The sequence below is a fragment of the Bubalus bubalis genome, chromosome 18 (assembly GCF_019923935.1).
Source record: "Bubalus bubalis isolate 160015118507 breed Murrah chromosome 18, NDDB_SH_1, whole genome shotgun sequence".
NCBI classification, from domain to species: domain Eukaryota; kingdom Metazoa; phylum Chordata; class Mammalia; order Artiodactyla; family Bovidae; genus Bubalus; species Bubalus bubalis.
In genome coordinates this window covers 54,018,295-54,043,362 of record NC_059174.1, presented here as the reverse complement: position 1 = coordinate 54,043,362, position 25,068 = coordinate 54,018,295, and the positions used below count along the sequence as shown (strand labels likewise).

The window sequence follows — 25,068 nt, the reverse complement described above, 5'->3', positions numbered from 1 at the left end:
GGCTCACAGTAAAATCTGGTAGCCAAATCAAAACAAAACAAAAAATCCACTGAATAGAGGTTAAATAAATCATGGAATACTCTTTTAGTTTGCTAAAAGAAAGAGTTCTAGGGGGGCAGGGGAGAGGGAAGGATTGAGAGGTTGGGATTAGCATATGCAAACTATTATATACAGAATGGATAAACACCAAGGACCTATCATATAGCACAGGGAACTGTACTAAATAGCCTGTATAAACCATAATGGAAAAGAATATGAAAAAGAATGTGTGTATAAATAAATATATATAAACTGAATCACTTTATTATACGCCAGAAACTAACACATTATAAACCAACTATACTTCAATTAATGGAGAAGGCAATGGCACCCCACTCCAGTACTCTTGCCTGGAAAATCCCATGGACAGAGGAGCCTGTAGGCTGCAGTCCATGGGGTCGCAAAGAGTCGGACACGACTGAGCAACTTCACTTTCACTTTTCACTTTCATGCATTGGAGAAGGCAATGGCAACCCACTGCAGTGTTCTTGCCTGGAGAATCCCAGGGACAGGGGAGCCTGGTGGGCTGCCGTCTATGGGGTCGCACAGAGTCGGACACGACTGAAGCGACTTAGCAGCAGCAGCAGCATACTTCAATTAAAAAGGGGAAAAAAAAGACAGACTTCCTGGTGGTCCAGTGACTAAGGCTCTGAGTTCCCAATGCAGGGGGCCCTCATTTGATCCCTAGTTAGGGAACTAGATCCCATATGGTGCAACTAAGACCAAGCGTAGCCAAGAACATAAATATTAAAATGAATAAATAAATAGAAAAAAAAAAGAATGGAGTCCTAGATTGCTGTCACGGAAATAATTCTAAGACGTTTGTTCAAGTTAAAAAAGCCAGGTGTAAAATAATTCATATGAAACATGCCATCAAGAGGGGAGAAGAATGTACTCATAGAATAGAGGGGCAGAGTGAATGCACCCCAAACTCCACACAGAAGGCCCTCTGGAGGGGGCAGGATAAGGGCACGGTGAAAAGACTTTCATGGTGCTATGTATGACTTTCTTCCCTCTGTATAATAATTCATACAGATCTGCCTTCAAATTGGTAAGCCCCAAAGAGTAGCAGCATATTGAAAAGCAGAGACATTACTTCGCCAACAAAGGTCCGTCTGGTCAAGGCTATGGTTTTTCCAGTGGTCATGTACGGATGTGAGAGTTGGACTATGAAGAAAGCTGAGCACCGAAGAACTGATGCTTTTGAACTGTGGTGTTGGAGAAGACTCTTGAGAGTCCCTTGGACTGCAAGGAAATCCAACCAGTCCATTCTAAAGGAGATCAGTCCTGGGATTTCTTTGGAAGGAATGATGCTAAAGATGAAACTCCAGTACTTTAGCCACCTCATGCAAAGAGATGACTCATTGGAAAAGACCCTGATGCTGGGAGGGATTGGGGGCAGGAGGAGAAGGGGACGACAGAGGATGAGATGGCTGGATGGCATCACTGACTCGATGGACATGAGTCTGAGCGAACTGCAGGAGTTGGTGATGGACAGGGAGGCCTGGCGTGCTGCAATTCATGGGGTCGCAAAGAGTTGGACATGACTGAGCGACTGAACTGAACTGAAAGACTGGTTGCTCAGATGGTAAAGAATCCGCATGCAATGCAGGAGACCCAGGTTCAATCCCTGGATCTGGAAGATCCCCTGGAGAAGAAAATGGCAACCCACTCCAGTATTCTTGCCTGGAAAAATCCCATGGGCGGAGGAGCCTGGCAAGCTATACAGTCCACAGGGTCTCAGAGTCGGACATGACTGGGTGACTAACATTTTCACTTTTAATTTCAAAGAATTAAATCCTAAAGGAAATCAACCCTGACTACTCATTGGAAGGACTGATGCTGAAGCTGAAGCTCCAATACTTTCGCCACCTGATGCAAAGAGTCAACTCACTGGAAAAGATCTTGATGCAGGGAAAGACTAAAGGCAGGAGAAGTGGACGACAGAGGATGAGATGGTTGGGTGGCATCACCAACTCAATGGACATGAGTTTGAGCAAACTCCGGGAGGTGGTGAGGAACAGGGAAGCCTGGTGCGTTGCAATCCCGGGGGTCCCAAAGACTGAACAACAACCAAAGAGTTAAATCTGACTTTAGCTTCCCTCGTGGCTCAGGTGGTAAAGAATCCGCCAGCAGGTCAGGAGACTGGGGGAAGATCCGTTGGAGAAGGGAATGGCTACCCACTACAGAGAATCCCATGGACATTCCTGGAGAATCCCATGGACATAGGAGCCTGGTGGGCTACAGTCTCTGGGGTCACAAAGAGTTGAACACAACTGAGCGACTAATTCACCCTTTCACTTTAGCCTCAGTATCCAGGCCAGAACCCTTAAAGCAACTCAGAAATCATCCGGAAACCACTCTATCCCTTGCTACTCAATGTGTGGCCCCAGACCAAGGGCAGCCTCAGTGTCCCCTGGGAGCCAGCCGGAAATGCAGAGTCTGAGGGCTGCCACAGACCCTGCCCTTGAACAGGCTCCCCAAGGGATTCGTGCTCAAGGTGGAGAAACTGTTGATCTGCAACACAGCCCAACCTGTCCGCACCAGCAGGTACAGACTAAAGGCTGGTTAGTAATAATAGCAACCAACACCCACAACGGGCTTACTGAGTGTCAGGCCCTGGATGGTACCTTATCTCAATGAAACTCCATAGACATCCCAACAAGTAAATGGTTTCTGTCTACAACCCCCTTTCTGCAATTCTGACTTCAAAAATCTCTAAGAACCAACTCCTTTCCCCCACCCACCACTTTACTCTCACTGAGGGGTGGGGGGAAGGCAAAAGTTGACCTGCCGTGACCATCCTTCCATATCCCACTTAGTATAAACAGTCACAGATATACTGGGTGAAGTTCCTTCAGGCTTTTCCGTAAGCTGTTCTGGAGAAACCTGAACGAACTTTTTGGCCCACCCAATATTAGCATCAGAAATAGTATTTGCTGCAAAAATCTTTAGCCTTTTTGGGGAAGGAGAGCTGCCCTGCCCACTTGGGAGCTGTTCTACCTCATCTAGCCTGCTCTCGGCTCTGAAATATCCTGAATGTTGAAACACCACTGAAGCCAGTTACCGCCATAAATTTACAGCACTCCTCCTGACACGTGACGTCATCTATGAAACCTCCGCGAGGCTGGCATCAGGCCCTTCTTGCTGATGGGGAAACTAAGGCTGAGCCGGGTGGAGGAGCCCCTGCGCCCAGCCAGATCTGCCTTCCGGTGTCCTGACCCCTTTGGGCAGGCCTCGCTGACTCACACTCAGTCACCCACCCGGCTCCATCACAAACTCACAAACACATCCCATAAACTCACCAACACATCAGTTGCCTGGAGGAAGCGCAAGGTTAGGTTAATGAAGACACCAAGGAGTGGAGAGAGAGAAAGAGGAGGGAGGGAGGCCTCCTGCTGAGCCGAGATCAAACCCCCCCCCCCCCCCCCCCCCGCCTCCACCCCCACCACCCCGATGAGCCAGATCCCAGGGCAATAGTAGGAAGGGGGAAGGGCAGCTTCTGGATTGTGGGCTTTGGTCCTGGCCCCTGTAACAAGCAGGCAGTGAGGCTTTATGGCTAAAAGCCTGGGCTCTGGGGCCAGACTGGGCAGTCTGGGAGGCAGAGTTGGGGGGAGGGGTGGGCGGGAATCCCCTCTACTCTTCAGCAGCTGTGTGATTCCGGGCAAGTGACTCCGGGCAAGTCACTAAACCTCCCTGGGCCTCAGTCTCCTCATCTGTACAACTTGTAACTGTTGTTCAGTTGCTCTTTGCAACCCCATGGACTGCAGCACACCAGTTTTCCCCATCCATCCCTATCTCCCGAAACTTGCTCAATGTCCATTGAGTCGGTGATGCCATCTTACCATTTCATCCAGTTGCCCCCATCTTCTCCCACCCTCAACCTTTCTGTACAATGGGGGGTGCCCATTGCACCTACCTCCTAAGTCTCCACATGTGTAACGGAGTCAGGTCTTGTGAAGACCCTAGACCAGTGCCCAGCATCGAGTGAGCTGTTATTATTAGTATTGCTATGGTAACTGGATCCACCCTCTCCCACTCCGAAATCCTCCACCAAAGGTTGGGATGTAGAGTCAAGCATGCATTTCTCTGGGGGGAAAGGTCAGTGGCCTCCGAACAGGTTCACCAAAGAATCCTCAAACTAAGGACCACCACCTGCTCTTAATCGGCAGAAACAGCTTCACTTTAGGGCTTCCCAGGTGGTGCTATTGAAAAGAACCGCCTGCCAATGCAGGAGACGTAATAGACACAGCTTCGATCCCTGGGTTGGGAAGATCCCCTGGAGGAGGGCATGGCAACCTACTCCAATCTTCTTGCCTGGAGAATCCCACAGACAGAGAAGCCTGTCGAGCTACAGTCCGTGGGATCGCAGTAAGACACAACTGAAGTGACTTAGCTTCAGCACGTGCTCTTAAGACCTCTAACGATAAGAGGCGGCTGCCTTCTCCCAGCTGCGGCAAGACTGCCAAAGCTCCCTCCCTCCTAGCAGCTGGCAATACCACCAGCTTCCCCTCAACCTTCTCCTCCCGTGTCCAAGCAGGTCTGCACTGGCCTCCTGAACTCCTTCCCAACTACAAACACCGTTCTTCTGCCTTCACTCCCCTCTCCCCCTCATCTCCTGACCTATGAGGAAACCTCACTCTTGAGCCCAACCAGCACCACCCCGTCCTGCCTCTTCTAGAATCTTCCTTCTTTTTCTCTAAGCCTGTGCCAATCCTAGTAATCTCTGTCTCTGAGCCTGTCCCCTCTTTCATGCAGTAAATACTGAGTCTGTACTTATTCCCAGTCAGGTCCGAGGGACGAATCCTGACAAGGAAATAAACCAAGTGACGTAGATGAAGTTGGACAGGGTCATCAAGGAAGGCTTCCTGGAGGAGAGAGTATTTAAACTGAGGCCTGGAGGACAGGACGAGGAGCCCAGAGACAGGAAGGAGTGGGTGAAGAGGAGGGCAAGGAGAGGCAAGAGCAAAGGTGGGAGGGGGCAGGAACCAGCTGGGTGCCTGAAGAAAGCCAGGTGAAAAGGTAGGAGATGAGGTCAAGGAGATAAGCCCAGGCCAGACTACTGGGCTTCGTGAGAGGACGGGAGGGCTAGATTTTCACCTGAGAACACTAGGGAGCCATAGAGGATAGCAGATATAGATATAGATTTTCAATCTCAGGCTGCCAAGAGCTCCATCTGCCTGCCTGCCTTCCATCCATTTATCTATTTATCCACCTATCCATTCAGCCATCTTCCATTCATCCATCCCTCTATCCCTGAAGCCATCCTTCTTTCTTGACTCCTCACCATATTCCAGTCTGCCTCGGGCCCCTCCCCGCCCATCAAACCCAGGCTCCTCCCTCTCTGTTTTGGCCAAAGAAGCTCCCACCTCTCCTATCCTCTCCGGGAGGAACTGTCCCCATCCCTGGGGCTCAAGTGATCACTCCGGGTCACCGTCTCTCACTCGCGACGCCTCCAGTTCCTTCATTCCTCCCGTCTGCACCTTTCCACCAGCCAAGAGGGTGCTGGAGTTTTCTTCTCTGGAGTTTGTGCTCCCCAAACCACAGACACCACTACAGCGTCCCACGAAAGGGTACCTGCATCCACTCAGTCGCTCAAGACAATGACCTTGGATCATCCTGGAAACCCTCTTTCTCTTATCTCCCATCAACAAAATCTGGGCACCCCAGATCTCAGTCCCAGTGTCCTAGGCCCTCTTTCCCTGTTAGTTTTATGCAAAGCATCCCAGGGTCCTCTGCTAGAAATGGGCTGCAGCCCAAAGCCCCCCCCCAACCCTCCATCCCTGAAGCCCCCCTCCTCCAGGAAGCCTGACCTGATGTATCAACATAGCCCAGCAGCCATGCCTCCTCCAGGCCAGCCCAGGAGACACTCCCGAGATACAGATCTCACCTAGCTGGGAGGATGGGTGTGTTTGGGGCTTACTCCCCTCCCAGTCCCTGAGGGTAGAGCTCTGAGACCAGGGACAGGAGAGGCCTGCTGTGCAGGTCTGAATTAACCAGCAGGAAGCACCTGGATTCAAATCCTTGCTCCACCAGCAGCTAGCAGTGTTGACCTTGGAAGAGACATTTCACCTCTGATAACCACAACCCTAGGAGTCCCACAGCAGGAAAGAGGCGGCGAGATGGACTAGTGGCAACACGGGGCGCGGCCTGAAAGTGGGGTGCTGGGCAAAAAAGACACAGAAGAAGAAATACAGCAGGAGCCTCTGGAGAAAGCAAAAATCCACCACACAGAGCCAACAGTCTGCCAGGGCACTGAACAATCTGCCAGGGCAGAGGGCCAGGGAAGGCGATGGGAATAAAAGGGGATTTTATACAGACTTATAAATCTATACCTGCAGATATTTGTATATAACATATACATTTATTATATGCTCATCACAGTGCTAAATTTACATTTACTATTAAGCTATTATACAAACTACAATGATATGGAACATGTGGAAATGTACATATATATATATTTTCTTTTTTTTTTTTTTTTTACTGTCTGTTTGCTTAAAGAAGGCTTATGTTAGGAACTCCCTTAGATAAATCTTCCTCTTCTTTTACAGGGCCTTCCTAGGTGGCTCAGTGGTAAAGAACTCACCTGCTAATGCAGGAGACTCAGGTTTGATCCCTAGGTTGGGAAGATCCCCTGGAGAAGAAAATGGCAACCCACTCCATTATTCTTGCTGGGGAAATCCCATGGACAGAGGAGCCTGGTGGGCTACAGTCCATGGGGTTGCAAAGAGTCGGACACGACTTCATAAACAACAACTCCTGCTACAGAGTTTGGCCCAGAAATGGGCTCGGTGTCCCTGTGACAAATGGAGACGCAGTGCCCTGCTCCTTAATGATCTCAAAAAAAAAAAAAAAAAAGCAGGACTGTGGAAGGGGGACAGAGGGAGAAGAGCTGGGCAGATGTTAGGGAATTCTGCTTGTCCGGCTAGACAGAAATCCGACAAAGAGAAACAGCACTTCATGAAGCAGTTTTGAGATGTAGGGGGCAAACTGTAGGCATTCAGAAAAGCGAAAGTGTGAGTCACTCAGACATGTCTGACTCTTTGCAATCCCACGGACTGCAGCCTACCAGGCTCCTCTGTCCGTGGAATTCTCCAGGCAAGAATACTGGAATGAGTAGACATTCCCTTCTCCAGGGGATCCTGCTGACCCAGAGATGGAACCGGGGTCTCCTGCAATGCAGGCAGGAGACCATCTGAGCCACCAGGGCAGCCTGAAGGGTTGCACAAACCCGAAGGCCAGAATGGAGGAGAGATTTTCCCAAAACTGTTACCAACTTTGAGACCTGAGTCTGTATCCGTCTATAAAAGGAGATGCAGCTTACAAGCGACAGCTAACATTTGACAGACACAGAATGGCTGGTTTCCAGTCTGTGACTAAACTCAGGGGGACAGCACTTGAGCACTCCCCCACCACCCCGCATCTCAGTCTTTCCATTGAGCAGGGGCCAGGCTCCTGTCCTGACCTGCCCCACGGGCCCTGATTCACTCCCTCTCTGTAGATAGGGAGCGCCTACTGGGCACCGGGAAGGCAGCCAGGGTAGGATGTAAGAGCACCTATGGAGCAAGGGTCATGAGCAGCTGGGAGACCAGTGGCTTCCTGTCCGGAGCCCTGCAGCTTTGAGGGCTGGGCATCCTGAGCCAAGGAAGGGGCACTCAGGGGTAGGGCGTGATAACAGTGCTAAAGGGATGGGTCCAGGGCAGTGATGAAGGCGGCTGAGTTGGCCAGGCCCCACCCACCATGACTCTCAGGAGATCCGTTCCAAGTGGGAGCCCGGGATTGGCACTGTTAACAAACACCACTGGTGCTTTGGAAGCAAATGGGTCCCACTTCTTAAGAAATAGAATGGTGACTCCAAACACAGGCTCTCTGCTCGGCTTTCTTCACCCCTGTGACATGTCCATCCTTCAGTCAGTCAGCAAACATCTCCGAAATGCCTACTGCACGCCAGGAGCTGGGAACTCGGGCACGCTGTTTCTTTCCTTCCATAGTTTAGAGTCGAGTGAGAAAGCCAGGCCTGAAGGGACGCTCACAGGACATCTACATCCCAACAGAGCTACGAGGGGTGGTGTAGTGAGCAGAGACAGCATCCCCAGGCTGGGGGCTGAGGCTGGGGAAGGCACCCAGGCGAGGGGCTCTTGAATGATGAGATTCCATGGGGGTGGGGAGCAGGAAGATCTCTCTCTCCGGAGAAAAAGGAGGTAAAACCTTCCCAAGGACTCCTGCTGGGTGAAAACCAGACAGGCCGTCCTGAGACCCGACTACACGGCCTAATCTCAAGACAGTGATGCTGAGATGCTCAACCCAAAGGACCAGGCCGGTCTGCGAGAGTCTATGGGATTTGAGAAGAGACAAGGCAGGTAGATCTGGAAGGCCCGACATGAGGGAGCAGCAGGCCAGTGGCTCTGATGCTCTGGGAGGGGGCGTTGACTAGGAAGGGGCACAAGGGAACTTTCTGGCTGCGATGCAAACGCTCTGGGTCTTGACAGGGTGTGGATTACACAGGCGGCTACCGTTTGGCAAGACTCGGGGAGAAGCATCGGTCATCTCTGCGCATTTCATTGTGTATGTCAATTACATCCGGAGAAAAGATAAGAGGGAAATACATGTCTTTCTGTGAAAGAATATGCACATCCACAGAACCAGGGGGTCACTGCACAGGTTCCGCGGAGAGGAATGAAGCCAGTGTGGCAAGAGCTTGCCAGGACAAGGAAAGCCCAGTTTGACTGGGTAAAGAGCTGAGAATTCTTCCAGGGATCCACCCACCTCTCCTGGGGGGCTGAGTGTCTGAGGATGGGAGAGGCGCCTCCTTGAAGGACAGGAGGGAGGTTATACAGTCCAGTCAACTGTCACAAGTGTCCCGTGAGGTCGGTACTGTGGGCATCAGCCTGCCCAGCACCACATGGTGAACGAGAGGCAGGACAGCATGCCTCCTCTGGAAAAAGGGAACCCAGGGACCCTCGATCTGCAGGTGTCCTGGGAGAACAGGTTGCGGAGGCCACCGGGGCTCCCTCCAGGGCCCCAGGGGTCATTAACAAGGGTCCCACAGCCATAGCCAGACATTACTCCCTTCACTCCGCTCCCAAGGCTGCCAGGCTGGGACCTACGGGACACAGGGGGTGGGGTGGGGGTCATCTAGAAGTCAGCAACCCTTTCGCCCCTGCAAGGACAAGCAACACTTCGAAGGAGGATTAGAGAGAGATGGAGTGAGCAAGAGGAGGGGAGAAAGGCAACTGGGCCTGGCTGGGGGATTCCAGAGACATGGACCCTTTCTCTGACCTCTGAACCCTGGAAGGAGGCTTTGGTTACAGTCCCCTTGGGGCACACCTGGAAGTAATCACGAGAGTGAGTATGGTGACCTGCCAAGCGCTTACTGAGAGCCAGGCACTTGCAAAACACTTTTCCACGCGGGACCTTATTTAACAAAGGCAAGAGCTCTCAAAAGAAGCATCAGTTATTATCCCTGTACTTCTGGTTCTCTAATCTGGAATGAGAGGAGGACAGTAACTTGCCTCCAAGTCACAAAGTCAGGAGGGGCAGAAAGAGGACTCGAAGCCCTCACTGCCATCTATCCCTCCCCCGTCAACAGCCCACCTTCTCTGTGATTTCTGCACCGAATATCAGAACCCCCAACCCACACAATACACATCCAGGCATAAATCCCCGGGCTTGTGTGATTTCAAACAGCTACCAGCGTGCAAAGCCTGGGGTGGACAAGACAGGATGGGACAACCTGACCACAGCTTACTGCCTGCAGCCTTGATTGCCCTGACCTGGGAAATGGGCTCCATGTCTCTCCCCTCACAGGATAGGACAGATCTCAGACGTGATGAAGTTGATTCTGGATGCCAAAAATAATACCATTAACAACGTTAATGTTACAGTTGAACTGATACAGTGTTTGGAATTTGCGTAAACATACTTTAGCAGAAAAGGGAAAGGAAAGGGCAGAAATGAGGAGGGAGGATCAGGAGAAAACTGGCGAAGCTGGAGATGGATACACGAAGCTGGAGATGGATACACGAGGGTTGATTATTCTATTCTCTCAACTCTTGGTGGGTGCTTTAAAATTTCCATGATAAAAGGTTAAAATAACAACAAGCAAAGCGAACCTTCCCTGTGCACTCCTGCAAGCCAGGGTCTGTCTGAAAAGCTCTCCTACATCTTCACTCATTTAAGCCTCACAGTGACCCCATGAGTTTTGTCAGAGATGAGGAAACTGAGGCCCAAAGGGGCATTTGATTCCCTTGGATTCTTCTTTTCAATTAAAATGGCCAACGCTGACTGCCCAGGGTTTTAGGGGAAGGAGGCAAGGACTTGGTATCTAATTCCACGGGAGACTTTGGTACTTCTCTCCATCACCATCAACATCGCCACCACCATCATCACTATTACCATCAGCAGCAGCATCCCAACCACGATATGCCAGGCACAGTGTGAAGCACTCAAGAACCGTGAGCACAAAGCTGGGTCTCTCGTCACAGCCACTCTTCCAGGTGAGGAGACTGAGGCCCAGAGCGGGGCGGCTCCATCAGTTCCCAGGGCCACGCAGCCTTGCCTCATGCCAGAGCAGCCTGCCCTGTGCCCTCCGCAGCCAAGCAGTATAGAATGCTAACAACGTTCTCTATGTGCCTTTTGGGAAGACAATGGAAAGCTTTCAGAGCAGGGAAGTCAGCATGGGGCCCATGGGAGAAAAGTAATCATAGCGAAAACAACAGCAACATCAGATGCTGATTCCCAAACACCAACTGCCTGCCCGGCCCGCCCACTGCCTCCTCCTGCCCTTATAGCCCACCTGCCGGGGAGATGTTACAAGCCCATTTCACAGACAAGGAAACCAAGACCCGAGGAAGTATCACTTGCCCAAGGTCACACTGCAGGTAAGTGCAAAAGTCACCTCCCCTGCCTGTCAGTAAGGGGGTTCACAGCCCAGGATTAAGGGGTTCCTGCCCCCAGGTGATAGGACTGCCACCGAATGAAAGATGACACTGCCATGGACAACCTAGACTAGGGTACTTATGAGTTTGGTAGATACTATTTAATCCTCGTAACAAAGTTTCCAAAGATAGGTACTGAGACTGGCCCATTTAACAGAAGGGAAAACTGAGGCCCAGAGTCAGCAAGCCCCCAGCCTGCAGCCATTCAACCAGCAAGTGGCAGAACCTGGATTTGAACCAACAGCGCCCACGTCCTTGATCTCCACACCATGCATGCCCACCTGGGGTGGGTGCAGGTTACAGGCAGGAAGGAGGGGACAAGGAGGTCATGAGAAGCAAAGACAATGGGGCGGACTGGTGGGATGACTTGAACAGGAGGGGGAATGACTTCCTTCAACATTCAGCTGCACAGGTGCCTCCTCCGTGTGACCCAATGACAAAGAGCAGGCTCTTGACCCATCAATCCTGCCTCCAGTATATCCTGCCGGCATACCCGTTTCCTGATACGCCAAGCAGATGTCTGTCCTCCTGCTCAGCAGGTAAAAACATCAGGAAACACCTCCATATCCATGCTGAGTCATGGAGGACGTGCCCACACCAAGGAATACAACGCAGTCAAGAAAAACCCAGAGGAAACCCTCTGGGTACTGTGTACGTCTCCCAGAGAGATGAAGCAAAACAAGCAACATGCAGGACAATGGGCAGAGGGTTCCAGCATGTGTAAAATGCGTATTTTTAAAGATATACACATGTACACAAATGTATGTGCACAGAACATCAGGATTGAGGAGTCGCCTCTGGGGAAATGAGCTGGAGACCGGGGATGTCCCAGAGGAGGAAAGGGGAGCTATGTTTGGCATCTTAAATTTGTCCTGGGTATCACTCAGGAGAAAAAAAGAGAGGGAGAAAGAAGGTGTTTCCTCCCTGGAGCCTTTGCAAACCACCCAGACAGAATGGATCAAGTCCTCCAGCAGCCTTGAAGACAACTCTTCTCTCTGCCCTCCTCCTGACCTGGGTCCCCATATCATAACTGGGCCCTGGGGCCCAGGCACACAGAAGCCCCTCAGGAGGTTTGATTAGGAACAATTCGAGACACAAAGGCCTTCTCTCCAGCTTCTCCTGCCAACAGATCCCCAGCACCAGTGAATATCCATAAACTCAGGACACAATACTCATTGTTGCCAAGCCGGAGACGTCTTAGAAAACCCTCTCTCTTTCCCGCTGGGGGATCCTGTGTGCCGCTGAGACACAAAGGGTTCAGTGGATGGGGACAGAGCTCTAATGGTGGTACCCCAGGCAGGGGAGAGGTCTAGGGAAGGAAGGAGGAGGGAATCCTCGGGGACCAGTTAACCAAACATTTCCCACGTGTCTCAAGAGTGATACATCCTACACTGGAGAGCCAGCTCAGGCCCTCCGCCCTCAGAGTGCAGGGGACAAACATAGGGATGAACCAGTGAAGAGGGGCGGGGGTGGCGCTGCCCAAGTGATTGTGATTGGTGGGGAAGAGTGTTTCATACCATGGATGTAAAACAGGCAACTTGCTGTTTCCAGTTAGTCAGGGAGCCTGGTGAGGCAGAGACCCCAAAGAGATCAAGGCAAGATAACCATGCCCCCCACCCCTCTCCCCTGCAGGATGGGAGAGGCAGAAAGGCAACCCTTCGCTGCTTTCCAAGCCCAGGCCGTCTAGAAAGGAATGCCATGTTTTCCTGTTTCCAATTAACTTCCCCCCACCAGCAGCCCTCTGCATTCTTGAGACCAGGAGTCAAGACAGCCACGGGGGAGAGCTGGGGAGGGCGACTCTGGTGGTGGCTGGGCCTGGGGTGAAAAGGTGACCTCCCCCCAGGACCCTCACACACACCCCAAGACCCCTCCAGCCAGGCTCTCAGGGCTTGGCGCTGACCCCTGGGCCCTTTCAGAGGGGAGAGCGGGGAGACCCCCCCCCCACATCCCCAGGGAAAGTTGGGAAAGGCCCCGGAGGCCTCTGGGAAGGAAGTTGGCAAATAAGGGGGCGGGGCATAGGCCTGTCACTCTTGGGCCTTACTCATGCTTCCCCCACTTCCCTCCCAACCCCCCCAAAATCAGGAAGCACTCACTCCAGAGAGGCCCACAGCCCCACCCCTCCTGCCCCCACCCCAGAGGAATTATTATGACTTATTATGCCTGTCACCTCAAGAAAGTATCTGCAAGGGGTCCCTGAAAGTGTTCGCCCTTCTCCAACGGCACCCCCAGCCCTTCCATCCCTGCAGTCTGGGTTGGAATCCCCTCTCAGCCACAGACTGCAGTTTCCTCATCTGTAAAATGGCGAGATCACCCCTACAGCCTCCCTCCCGGGGTAGGCTGGGCCCTCCACAGCCCTTCTCCTTCATGCCACACACCCACCCGCCCAAGGGTTTATTTGGCACCATTAAGTGCTGGAGGGGAAGGGTCCAAGAAAGCTGGAGGAAGCCGGCCACCAAAGTGAAACTATTTACACTGTGGTGCTGCTCATCCACCACAGGGAATTCCTCCAGGGTGGACGCCTTTTGCCCGTCACCCTCAAATACCCAGCCCCCCAACATTCCTCCCCACCCCTACAGGCCAGCCATATTCCTGCAGAGTGAGGGGAAAACAAAAATAACACGCGTGGATAAAACTGTCAGCCCCTGCGAGGTCAGTTAAAGAGGCTCTAATGGTCCCCCCCATCTGCCGATGAGGAAACAGAACAAGTGAGTTGAATCTAGTGCCTGAGGTCACAGGGTGGGATAAGGAGCCGGCCACCCGGGCCATGGGGAGAACGGGCAGGGACTTCTCTGCCAGCTGTGTCACGGCACCACGCAGGGTCACCGGGCAGAGAGACAACGAAGATCCCGAGTAGTTCAGCGTCCCTACCAGCAAGGCTGAGGAGCAGCCAGCTGGGCCAAGAGCCAGCTCAGGTGCAGGAAGAGGATGACAGAGGGGCCAACCGCCAAGTGCCCACCCACCCCAAGCCCCACACAGCAAGGCCTGAGGCCCCCCTTCTCCTGACCCCCACATCTTCAACCCTCAGCTCCTGCAGGTAAATGCTCTGCTGGGGCCACAGGTGAAAGCACCCTTGCCCTCAGCCCAGCTGACCCCTTACCCATACTCGGTGGGGGAAAAAAATTTTGGCAACTCCTTCCTGGTCTGGTCTACATTTGAGACCCAGCTGAAGTCAAAGGGACGAAAATGCCAAAGGCAGGTACAGGCAGACCTAACAGTTTTGAGCTGAGGTGGGAAAACTTGAGATGGTTACAGATTGGGGCCGTGTGACCCTGGGCGAGTCACTCAACTGCTGTGAGCCTCCATTAGCCTGTCTGCAAAATGGGAATTATATAAGTGACCCCCCCCCCCGCCCCCAACTTCCTCCTTGGGTTGTGGCCAGTGTGTAACTCACCTAACAGCAGCTAATCCCTAGTGCTCTCTGGGTAGGGAGATGTTATTTCCGGCTTCTAGGAGTGGGGGAGCTCCGAGGGAGGGGCGGGGGGTGTAGGTAAGCATACCCCTTAAGGCCCGCTGAACACTGGCAGGGGGGTGGGGGGTGACCCCTGATCTGCCCACCTCCCCGGTTCTCCCATCACCCCAGCAGGTCAGAGATGACGGAGCCCCCCGCCCAACCCCCATCCCAAGTGGGGGGGAGAGGTTGAAAGCACAGAGCGCTTATCAGAAATCTCAGGCCATGAAGTCTGGGGTGTTCCGAAAAACTGTTTCCTTGAGGAGCAGCCGGCGAAAGGAGGTGTGAGGGGAAAGCAGACACATCCCCCCGCGATGGTTACACTACCGGCGGGATGTGACAAAAGGGGCCGCCTGGCCGGCAGAAGTCCGGGCACACCGGAGCGCTGGGACCTGTCACCCCGGCCTCCCGGGGAGCGCTGACACAGCGGCCTCTGACCCCACCTCCCGGGAAGTTCAGCTGCTCAGAACCACAAAGCAAAACAAAGGGGTGCGGAGAGGAAGGAGCCGCCGAGGCTCCAACCACCGCTGCCTCCCCAGCCCGCCCGTGGCTCCTCGCCCCGCTCGCCGCTGGCCGCGGACTAAGGCCTGGGCAGCTCCCCGGTCCCTTGTCTCCCCGCGGGCCGCCCGTGACAGGAGCTGGAGAAGCCGCCGAGGGGCAACCAGGGATGGGAAAACCAGATGGCTCCGGCCCTCCTCCCGCCTCCTCCATCCCTCCCTCCGGGTGCCCGCGGCCTGGCCGCCCTCCGCAGGGGCCCGGGGAGGCCTCGGGCCCGGCTCGGCCGGGCTCACCCCAGGGAAAAGGTTGCCTTTGTCTAAAGGTCACCACCCGAGCGCGGTGCCCGGGCTGGGCCTGGTGCCTCCCATTCCCTGGCCGAGGGGGTGGAGATGGGGGGCCGCCCCAAATCTCGGGAGGTGACAGGGGTAAGGCTCACTTCCCTCCTCTCCCCCCACCCGCCTCCCCGTAACGGCCCCCTCCGGGACCCGCCAGCTAGCGGGGGAGGGGGTCAACTCCTTTCACTGCTGGGGGGTGGGGGACCAAGTCAACTCCTTTCATTGTTTAGGGGCGGTGGGGAGGGGGAGACCCAGTGGCCTCCTTCCGCGTCCATTCCCCCCCACTCAGCTTGCCAGAGGCCCCGTTTCTCCCCGGACCCCCGGGAGTGATTTGAGGAGGGGGCGCAGGGCACGGGGCGAAGAGAGGGGAGATGAAGGCTCGCCGGCTCCGGCCGGGAAACCACCATCCGCTCCCCCATGGCCCTCTTCTTCTCCGAAAGGCGGGGAGCGGAGCGAGGGGAGGGGGCCCCCGGGCCGGGGGAGGGGGTCTCTCCGCCCCTCCCCCCGTGGAACGTTAGGTCTCGTTTTTCCGCCGCTCCATTGTATCCCCGGCAGCCGGCGGGAGGGCCGGGGAGGCACCGGGCGCGGGCAGGGGAGCCCGCGGTGGGTGGGTGGGGGGGTCCCCGCAGGATAAGGGCGGCGGCGATGGTGGGAGAGACGCGGGGGGTGGGGGGGAGCTGCCGGGGGTGGTGGGCGCGGAGCAGAAAAAGAGGCAGCGGGCGCTGCGCCCCGGTTGGGGGGCTGAGTGTTGAGTGTCGGGGGGGTGGGCTCGGCCCCGGCTCCGGCTCCCCCCACACACACCCTCGCCGCCAACCCCCACTCCCCCCCTCGCTTTTGCGCCCTGTCACAGCCCCGACTCGCAGGTAGAGAGAGTTAAGAGATTTAAAGAGAAATTGCTACATTGTGAGAAACTCACCCTGATGTTTGAGCAGCCGTCGGCGCGGGGTCTCCGAGACGGCCCCGCACGGGCTGCAAAGGGAGGACCCAGAAGGGGCCGACCGGCCGGGCCGGTCAGCGCACTGCCTGATCGCATGGCGGCCGCCCGGCGGCCTCCGCCAGGCCCCTGCCGCCGCCCCGCGCCGCGGCCCGGGCGCCCCGGACTCGCGCCCGCTCCGGGCGGGACCCCTCGGGTTTGCAAAAAAAAAAAAAAAAAATTTTTTTTAATTAAATGCAAAAGGAAAAAAAAAAACCTTGCAGGTTTTGTGTTCCGCCCCCCCCCTTTCCTCCTCCTCCCTCCGCCCTCACCGGGGGACGGGCTTGGGGGAGGCCCCGCCCCGCGACTTGGCGAACCAGCTCGGGCTTTGGGCGCGGAGCGGCGGGCCCGCGAGCGAATGGGAGGCTGCGGACGCCCCGGGAGGGTGACCTCCGCGCCGGCGCCGCCCCCTCCCCAGCCGGAGTCCCGGGGGTTCGGGGGCGCGCTTTCCCAGGCTTCGGTGGAGTCGACCGACGGCATCGAGCGATGCTCCGGATTAGAGGGAGAGGCTAAAGGGATTGGCGCTCCCGGACCTCGGGCTCGGCTGGGGAGGGGGCGCCATGCGCCCTGGGCGCGCCCCGACTCGGGGAACGGTCGCCGGGCGGGAGGACGCGAGCAGGGGCAACGCCGATGGTTTGAAAAGGTAGCGGGAGTCGAGGATGGAGGATATGGGAGGCCCCGTAGGTGGAATGGCGAAGGAGCCGGGAGTCGGAGTTAAAAGGGTGGAAGGCGCGGGGGCAGAGGATGTTCTGGGGCTCCTCACCGGGACCCCGAACGCGGCTTGCTCACTCACCTCAGTCGGCCTTTTGAGCTGCTACGGCCCCGGGGAGGGCACCGGGGACGCGGGTCCGACCTGTCTTACCGCCTCCTCGAGGCCTCGCGGGCCGCGCAGATGGGATTCCCAGAAGCCCCGGGACGCCTCGGTGGAGTTGGGTCTGTTTCCGCCTCGCCGGGCCGTGTACGCCTTGCGGGCGTGACACTTCGATTCGCGCATTCCTTCAGGGAACGCTTGCAGAGCGCCTGCAGTGTGCCCTGCGCCGAGTCCGGGACCCATTGAGCACCGAGACAGCTCGGAGCTACCCTCCCGGGGCGCACAGGCCAACGACACCTACACTCTGGTCTGTTACATTCCGCTTCCCCGGTGCCCTGGAAAAGCCACGTGCATACTGAAGCGACTCAGTAATAATGTGTGTTGAATAAACGAGTGATTGTTTTAAGCTTTGTGTTTTAAGCTTTAGAATTGATCCTGGGATCTTGGTGGTACTATGCATATTATTGAAGAGACCACGGAGGTCCAGGGCCCTGACGCCAACCTGTGAGCCCTTGATTCACATCCTCCCACTTCCTTTGCTGTGTGACCTTGGGCAAACTACTTTGCCTCTCCGTGCCTCCATTTCTAAGGGGAAATCAATAACAGGCCTCATTTCATAGGGTCATTAGGAGAGAATGTTCTCATAGAGAGCAGCACGTGACAAGAAGTGCAGATAAGTGCTGTTATTATTATAGCAAAAAGGAAATTTTATCCATTCCAGATGTGAGCACATGTATTGCCCCAAATATGACGGTAGTCAATCTATGTTATACAGTGGTCATCCACAGTCCGTGGAGGTATGTGACCCTTACAGGAACAGCAGTATACACGGACATTATTTTTGTGCAGTTTGCCTTTCATCTGCCAAGATTGAGCCCAGGGAGCTACGCCTTGAGTATTCATGTATGTGCTGTTTTTCCACTCTTCACCAGAAAAGAGACCTCCAGGGACCCCCACCTGGAGGTCTTTAGTGATTCCCACCTTGCTGTTCAGTCTAGAAGCTGTGTCTGACTCTTAGTGACCCCATGAAGTGCAGCACACCAGGCCTTCCCCCTTGCACTGTAGAAAACTAAATTGGCTCAGAGAGGGAAAGTGTTTTGCCCAGGGTCACAGAGCCAGCAAGCAGGACCTGATCTGAGCTGGGTGGCACTGATGTCTCAGAGATGCCAATCCCGGGGGACTCGGAACTTGGGAATTGACTGGGGTTCAAAGTTATGAGACAGGAGGCATTGCGGGGGTGACTATCCAAGTTTATTCATTCATACAGGAAGTATTGTTTATGAGTATCTAGTCTGCCAGCAATATAGTTGTGACCAAGAGCACCCTGGTTCCTGCCCCAGTACGCAGCCTGATGATGAGCAAATAAGTTGCTTAGCCTCAGTTTCCCCTGCCCTCAGGTTCCAGGCTTCTTTGGTGCACTGTGGTAACCACCACGACCCCCCCGCCAACACACACACCCCAGTACAGTACCTGGCACTTAGTAAGTGCTCCAGAAAGATCTACGAAACCATGAGATAATGCCCACCCTTCTACAGGCATTCTCTTAGGACCAGGTGGCCAGGAATAGGCATGGGTATGAAAGAAGCCCCCAGTCTAGCCATGGCTGGCAAAGCCCTGGGAGGTCAAACGTCCAAGGCCAGAGGAGGGGTCAACATGGGCCCAAATGGAAAGAGACCTGCTATCCTTTGGGGGGAGTGACACCTACCTTCACTTTGCAGCTCAGATACAAGTTGGGAGTTACAGATTCAGAATGGAGTTGGCAATGAGACCCAGAGAGGTTCAGCAACTTGGCCCAGGGATGCCCAGCCAGGGGAAGGACTTATTCAGTGCACCTGGGTGTTCTATTTGTCACTGAGTCACCAGATGGACCTGGGGCAAGTCACTTCTGCAGCTCCTCCATGTTCTCATCTGTACAATGGGACTGTAGAGTCACACCAGAATTCACCTCCCCCAGCATTTTCTAATGAACATTTTCAAACATGGAAAAGTTGAAGAAATAGAACAGCGACACCAAAATACCCTCCATGAGCACATTCAACAATCAGCACGTTCCTCTCCTTGCTGTGTCACACATCTGTGCCTCTACCCTTTCATCAAATCCATCTCATTTTTTTGATGCATTACACACATCTGTGTATCTCTCCCAAACACATGGTTAACACAACTGTAATGACAAGCCCCTGAGCCAGAGAATTAAACCTCAATTCTCATTTTGTGTGTGTGAATGAGAAACCAGAGAGGGTAAGAAACCGGACCAAGGTCACACAGCTGGGGATTTATACCCAGCTCTGTCTGTTCCCAGAGTCCAGACTTTATGAAGACCATCGGGAGGATGAAATGGATACAAGACATGCAGAAGCTCTTACGGGACAGGGACAAAACAGCATTCAGATGTAAAAAATCAGGACTGGAGAAGATGCACCCAACTTTTCTCAGTGAGCAAATATGCTACATTCCTGTAGCCAACGTGAGCTTGGGTTTCCGGGCCCCTCATCTCGTTTAAGGGCTGTTTTAATTATACTCGTGTAGTGGCCCAGACGGTAAAGCGTCTGTCTGCAATGCAAGAGGCCCAGGTTCGATCCCTGGGTTGGGAAGATCCCCTGGAGAAGGAAATAACAGCCCACTCCAGTATTCTTGCCTGGAAAATCCATGGACCGCAGAGTCTAGTAGGCTACCGTCCATGGGGTCGCAAAGAGTCGGACACGACTGAGCCACTTCACTTTCACTTTTCAGCAGAAAAGAACAGCTGGAAACAGCCTCCCGCATCCCACCCCACACACACATTCATTTGCCATGGAAAAGTCCAGGACATTGGAGAACTAATTTGCCCTCTCCAAGTGGCCAGGATGCCTAGTTCCACTTTTAGTCCACCGGGTCCAAGTCCCGCAGGCTCTCCCAACACTCCAGCCCAGAAGGCTCCCCTCCCCCACCTCAGTACCAGCGCATTTCTGTCCCACCCCCTCACATTTCAAGTTCTCCACCCCACCCTCTCAACCAGACCCTAATCCCCTTCATCTCTAACTGCCTATACCTCCTACCCGTTCCACAGGCCAGCTCCTACCCAGCGGGAGCTTGACCAGAGTCTGGCCTGATTACCATCTCTCTACAGAGAGGCGTGGTTTTCCTTTTTCTTTCTCTTTTTTTTTTTTAAAACAAGCGGTTTGTGCCTCTGAAAACCAAAACAACGCCCATCGCGGCTCCTCCCTCGCACGCAGCTGCGAAGTTTAGAACTTGGTCAACTCAAGTTGCTTTTTGATCTAGGAGGATGTTTCCAGGGGTGTTTTTCGTTCTCAGCTGAGCAGCACGCTTAGGATTTGTGCACTTTTCTGGAGGCGTATAAACGATTCCATAACAAAAAGGAACAAAACAAAAAACCTTGCCCGGAACACCCCTGCGGACCCTTCACGTCTCGGTCAATCCAACGTCAGGGATCCGAATTCTAGCCGCCAGGTGGGGAAAAATAGGAGGGCTCGGAGGGCATTGACTCCGGAGCGACCTTCGCCCTCTGACCGCGCCCTTTAAACGTGCCGCGTACAGCGGGAAAACGCTGCCCTAGCTCCCAGATTGCTGGCTAGCCGGCTGCACCAAGACCACGAGCGGCCGCGAATCAGGCAGATACAAGCCCAGCCCGACCTCGGGTCCTCAGAGCGGCAAGTGCGAGGGGCGGGGCCCAGCCGCCCATTGGCTCACGCTGGGGGCGGGGTCACGTATTCGTCCCGCCCCCATTCTCCGCCAAGTTAAATAGGTTTCGCGCCGGCCGGGGGAGTTATTCACCGTGGGGCGGGGTCGGGGTTTGTTTACACACTGCTATTGGCTGGATTTGAATCGGTCCGACTGCCGGCTGCTGGGCGGGGCTCCAGAGGGCCCCTGCGGGCGCCTGACAGCTTCAGCCAGGCAGAAGCCGCGCCGGACGCGCCGCTGAAGCATCGGGACTCTGGAGACGGGAGTTCCCTGGGCGGGTGCGGGCAGCGGGGGCCTGCAAGTTTGAGCCTTCCGCTGGCTTCTTGATAAATGCTACCCAAGGGCGTAGGGAGCATTGTTTTTGTTACCATAAAAATGCATAAGGAAAAACAAACCCGGAAACAACCGAGCTGCCCATGGATAAGGGACTCAAATAACCTAGGGGACTCAAATAAGCTGTGGTCTGGCCCGTAGTGGGCTTCCCAGGTGGCGCTAGTGGTGAAGAACCCGCCCCTCAATGCCAGACACCTAAGAGGCTCGAGTTCAATCCCTAGGTGGGGAAGATGCCCTGGAGAAGGAAATGGTAACCTACCGAAGTGTTCTCGGCTGGAGAATCCCATGGACAGAGGAGCCTGGTGGGCTACAGTCCATGGGGTCGCAAAGCAAAATAGCACTCACGGAGTGGCCCATAGTGGGACATAAACAAAATGAGGAAGTAATACATGAACTGCCACGAAATGAGCTATGAGTTCAGTTAAGGGGAAAAGGCAATAATGGAAGCAGAGTGTATAATAATTTAAGGTGCGTGAGAAAATACAACCTTCTGCTTGTTAAACACGCAGAATATCTTCGAAAGCAAAAACAAACTCCTAACTGCAGATGTCTGTGGAGAGAAGGAGCGAGGTGCGTGGAAGGCAGATCACTTTGGACCTCGGATTTCTTTGGAAGGAATGATGCTAAAGCTGAAACTCCAGTACTTTGGCCACTTCATGCGAAGAGTTGACTCATTGGGAAAGACTCTGATGCTGGGAGGGATTGGGGGCAGGAGGAGAAGGGGACGACAGAGGATGAGATGGTTGGATGGCATCACTGACTCGATGGACGTGAGTCTGAGTGAACTCCGGGAGTTGGTGATGGACAGGGAGGCCTGGCGTGCTGCGATTCATGGGGTGGCAAAGAATCCAACACGACTGAGCGACTGAACTGAACTGAACTGAAAGTTAGCAACTTGTAGCACCTATTCAAAGACATACAGGGTAAACAAAAATATTAAATTCTAAGAACTCTCCCCACGTATTTCATATCTCGAAGCAACTGCCCCTAGGAAAACTCTTGACTAGGCTGTAGAGGCCATGGACCCCCAATCTGCGCTCCTTGCATCCCACAATGGTATTGGGGAGTGGGAACGCGTTAGAAAAGAGCTGCTTCACCTACTCAATGACCAAGAGATACCCGGATCCAATGAAGGGTGGTTTTATTTATTAGTAATTACTGCAGGATTTAACATCCCGGGAGGGAGGGACTCCTTCCTGAGAGAGGCAAAGTGGAGGATGTGGGGGAGGCCCTCTTAGGAAAGAGAAGTCAAAACTAGGAGAGGCCCCTTTAAGAAGGAAAGCCAGCCTCCTCTGGTAAACGACGCGAGGCTGACGGAACTGACCGGCAGAAGGGAGAGTTGTCCGGATTTTGACGTTTGTTATTACTCTCTGTTCCCGGAGATCTGGAGGCGAGGATGAGAACGATTTCCTGCAGCCGAGTTTTGACCTGTTATGGATCTTACTTGTAAAGACTTCCTCTGTATAAGTTCGCTAAAGGATTTGTGAAACATTGTTTACATGTCTGGAAAAGTCACCCAGGCCCGTAGTGAAAATTTGCCGGGCTTGTAGTTCTAAGGAACACGCCTATCCGAGCTGGTGCTGCCGGCCCAGATACACAGATAAACTCGGTGAATGCCCCAAAGATTCTCGCACGTTCTAACAGCAACCCGTTTTACGAATGTGGAAACTGAGTCACAGGTTATATAACTGCCCACGTCTGGCGTCACAGCTATTTGGACCCTGGCAGCTCTGCTCCGAAGTTCATATTTTTAACGAATATTTTACACTTGCCCCTAAAAACTGCTTTGTCTTTTGATGCATTGTTTTAAAAGCCATAAAAAGCTTAATGCAGATTCTTAATGACGGTGAACCATTTTCTATGCTTTCTGTTGTAAAGGAGTTTTGTGATTTTCTTTTTATTATTATTGAAGTATAGCTGATTTATAATTCGTGTCAATTTCATGTGTACAGCAAAGTGACTTGATACATATTTTTCTTCTTTTTCAGATTCTGTCCCCTTAAAGATTGTTATAAAATACTGAGTACAGTTCCCTGTACAATGCAGTAGGTCCCTGTTGGTTATCTATTTTATATATTGTAGCATGTATATGTTAATCCCAAACTCCTAGTTTATCCCTATCCCCCCTCTTTCCCTTTGGTAACCACAAGTTTGTTTTGTCTCTTTCTGTTTTGTCAATAAGTTCATTTGTTTGGGCTTTTGTTTGTTTTCTTTTTGATTCCACGTATAAGCAATATCATATGACATTGTCTTTGGCTTACTTCACTTAGTATGATCCTCTCTAGGTCCATCCATGTTGCTGTAATTAACGTTATTTCATTATCTTTTATGGTTGAGTAATATTGTGGATTTTTTTTGAAATAAAATAATTTCTGATTTTTGTCCCCTAAAATTCTATATCAGGGCAAGCTTTTTAATTTAATGTTTTCTTCCTCAATCTTTTTTATTTTTTAAAGTACTTTTCACGAGGAAACTTTTTGCCCTCAGCCCTCCTACTCCTCTCTCACCATCAAATACTTCCCTAATGATTACCATGTGCGAGGCACACTTCTAACTCACTGAATTGTTACAACAACCCTGAGGTCAAAATGGTTAGCGGTCTCACTTCACAGATGAAGAAACCGAGGCACAGAGAAGTTACGTAACTCGCCCGAGGTCACACATCTCTCTCCAGAAAAAGAAGAGGAAGACCAGGAATGGGTAGATCATGGAAGGAGAGGGAAGAAGGTATGCAAAGTTGCTAAGAGAAAAAATAGGAATTAAGCCTGTGGCTAAGCAGCAAGTTCCCACTGTATAGCACAGGAAATTATATTCAATGAAGTGAAGTGAAGTGAAAGTCATTCAGTCGTGTCCGATTCTTTGTGACCCCATGGACTATACAGTCCCTGGAATTCTCCAGGCCAGAATACTGGAGTGGGTAGCCTTTCCCTTCTCCAGGGGATCTTCCCAATCCAGGGATTGAACTCAGATCTCCTGCATTGCAGACAGATTCTTTACCAGCCGAGCCACAAGGGAACCCTAGTTATCATGTAATAAACCATAAACATTTTTTTTTAAAAGTTAAAACCAAGGGACTTCCCTGGCAGTCCAGTGGTTAAAACTATATTCTCAATGCAGGAGGCACAGGTTCGATTCTATGGTTGGGGAACTAAGATCGAATATGCCATCGGTGGTGCAGGCAAAAAATAAAGAAATAAAGCAGGGGGAGGGGGGGCCTTTAACAGAGAGAGAGAGAGAGATAAGCCAGTGGACTGGTGAATACGGGGAAAATAGCTTTAGAGAGGTGGTAGGAGCTAAGGTCAGTTTGCAAAAGATAATGCCCAAGCACACAAAAAGATACTCAAAATTATTAGTTATCATGTGTATGCTCAGTCATGTCCGACTCTTTGTGGCCCCATGGGCTGTAGCCCGCCAGGCTCCTCTGTCCGTGGAATTTTCTAGGCAAGAATACTGGAGTGGGTTGCCATTTCCTACTCCAGGGGATCTTCCCAACTTAGGGATCGAACCCATGTCTCCTGCATCTCCTGCATTGGCAGGCGGGTTCTTTACCACTGCATCATCTGGGAAGCTATCAGCCATTAGAGAAATGTAAGTCAAAACCACAATGAGGTGCCCCTTCACCATCATCAGAAGGGCAATAATCCAAAAAACGGACAATACCAAATGAAAGGAAGGATGTGGGGGAATGGGAAGTGGGTAAAATGGGGCCGCCAGTATGGACGACAGTTTGCTGTTTCCTCCATCAGCCGCACCTGGAATTACTACAGGGTCATGCCTATGTGTATACCCAGAATAGTTGAAAACAGGCGTTCAAACCGTAATTTGTGCATGAATGTTCCCAGCAGCCGTAGTCACTGCTGTTTTCACAGAGGTGAAAACAACCCAAATGTCCATCAACGGACAAAGGAATCAACAAAAGGTGGTATACCCAATGGGAAATTATTCAGCCCCGTAAAAGAGAATGGGTCCATGCTGCAACACAGAACCTTGAAAACAAGGCTGAGTGGAAG

The 25,068-nt window shown here is 52.9% G+C and overlaps 2 protein-coding genes across 4 annotated transcripts in view; one reads left to right on the top strand and one right to left on the bottom strand.

The window, feature by feature from the left end:
• Positions 1-16,308, bottom strand: part of BICRA (BRD4 interacting chromatin remodeling complex associated protein) — a gene marked incomplete at its 3' end in the record, with an annotated part of 73,487 nt that extends 57,179 nt beyond the window's left edge. The window contains 1 exon segment of the mRNA XM_044930795.2: positions 16,177-16,308.
• On the top strand, positions 16,181-20,245 carry LOC123330154 (translation initiation factor IF-2). Of its 3 annotated transcripts, none has more exons than XM_044930801.2 (2): positions 16,181-16,876; positions 19,347-20,245. In XM_044930801.2, the coding sequence occupies exons 1-2, from the start codon at positions 16,181-16,183 to the stop codon at positions 19,545-19,547; spliced, it is 897 nt and encodes a 298-aa protein (XP_044786736.2). In that variant the 3' UTR covers positions 19,548-20,245. The 3 variants fall into 3 exon arrangements, with proteins under 3 accessions (XP_044786736.2, XP_044786735.1, XP_044786734.1); XM_044930800.1 differs by lacking the exon at positions 19,347-20,245 and adding an exon at positions 17,236-17,450 and having other exon boundaries at positions 16,436-16,876; XM_044930799.1 differs by lacking the exon at positions 19,347-20,245 and adding an exon at positions 17,108-17,450 and having other exon boundaries at positions 16,441-16,876.
• The last annotated feature ends 4,823 nt before the right edge of the window (positions 20,246-25,068 follow it).

What these genes read in the sequence shown, in the direction of transcription:
- LOC123330154 (XM_044930801.2), top strand. Translation starts at nt 16,181, where the DNA reads ATGTTTGAGCAGCCGTCGGCGCGGGGTCTCCGAGACGGCCCCGCACGG. An exon ending in AACGCCGATGGTTTGAAAAG is followed by an intron (nt 16,877 to 19,346) that starts GTAGCGGGAGTC and finishes GTCTGTTCCCAG; the next exon opens with AGTCCAGACTTTATGAAGAC.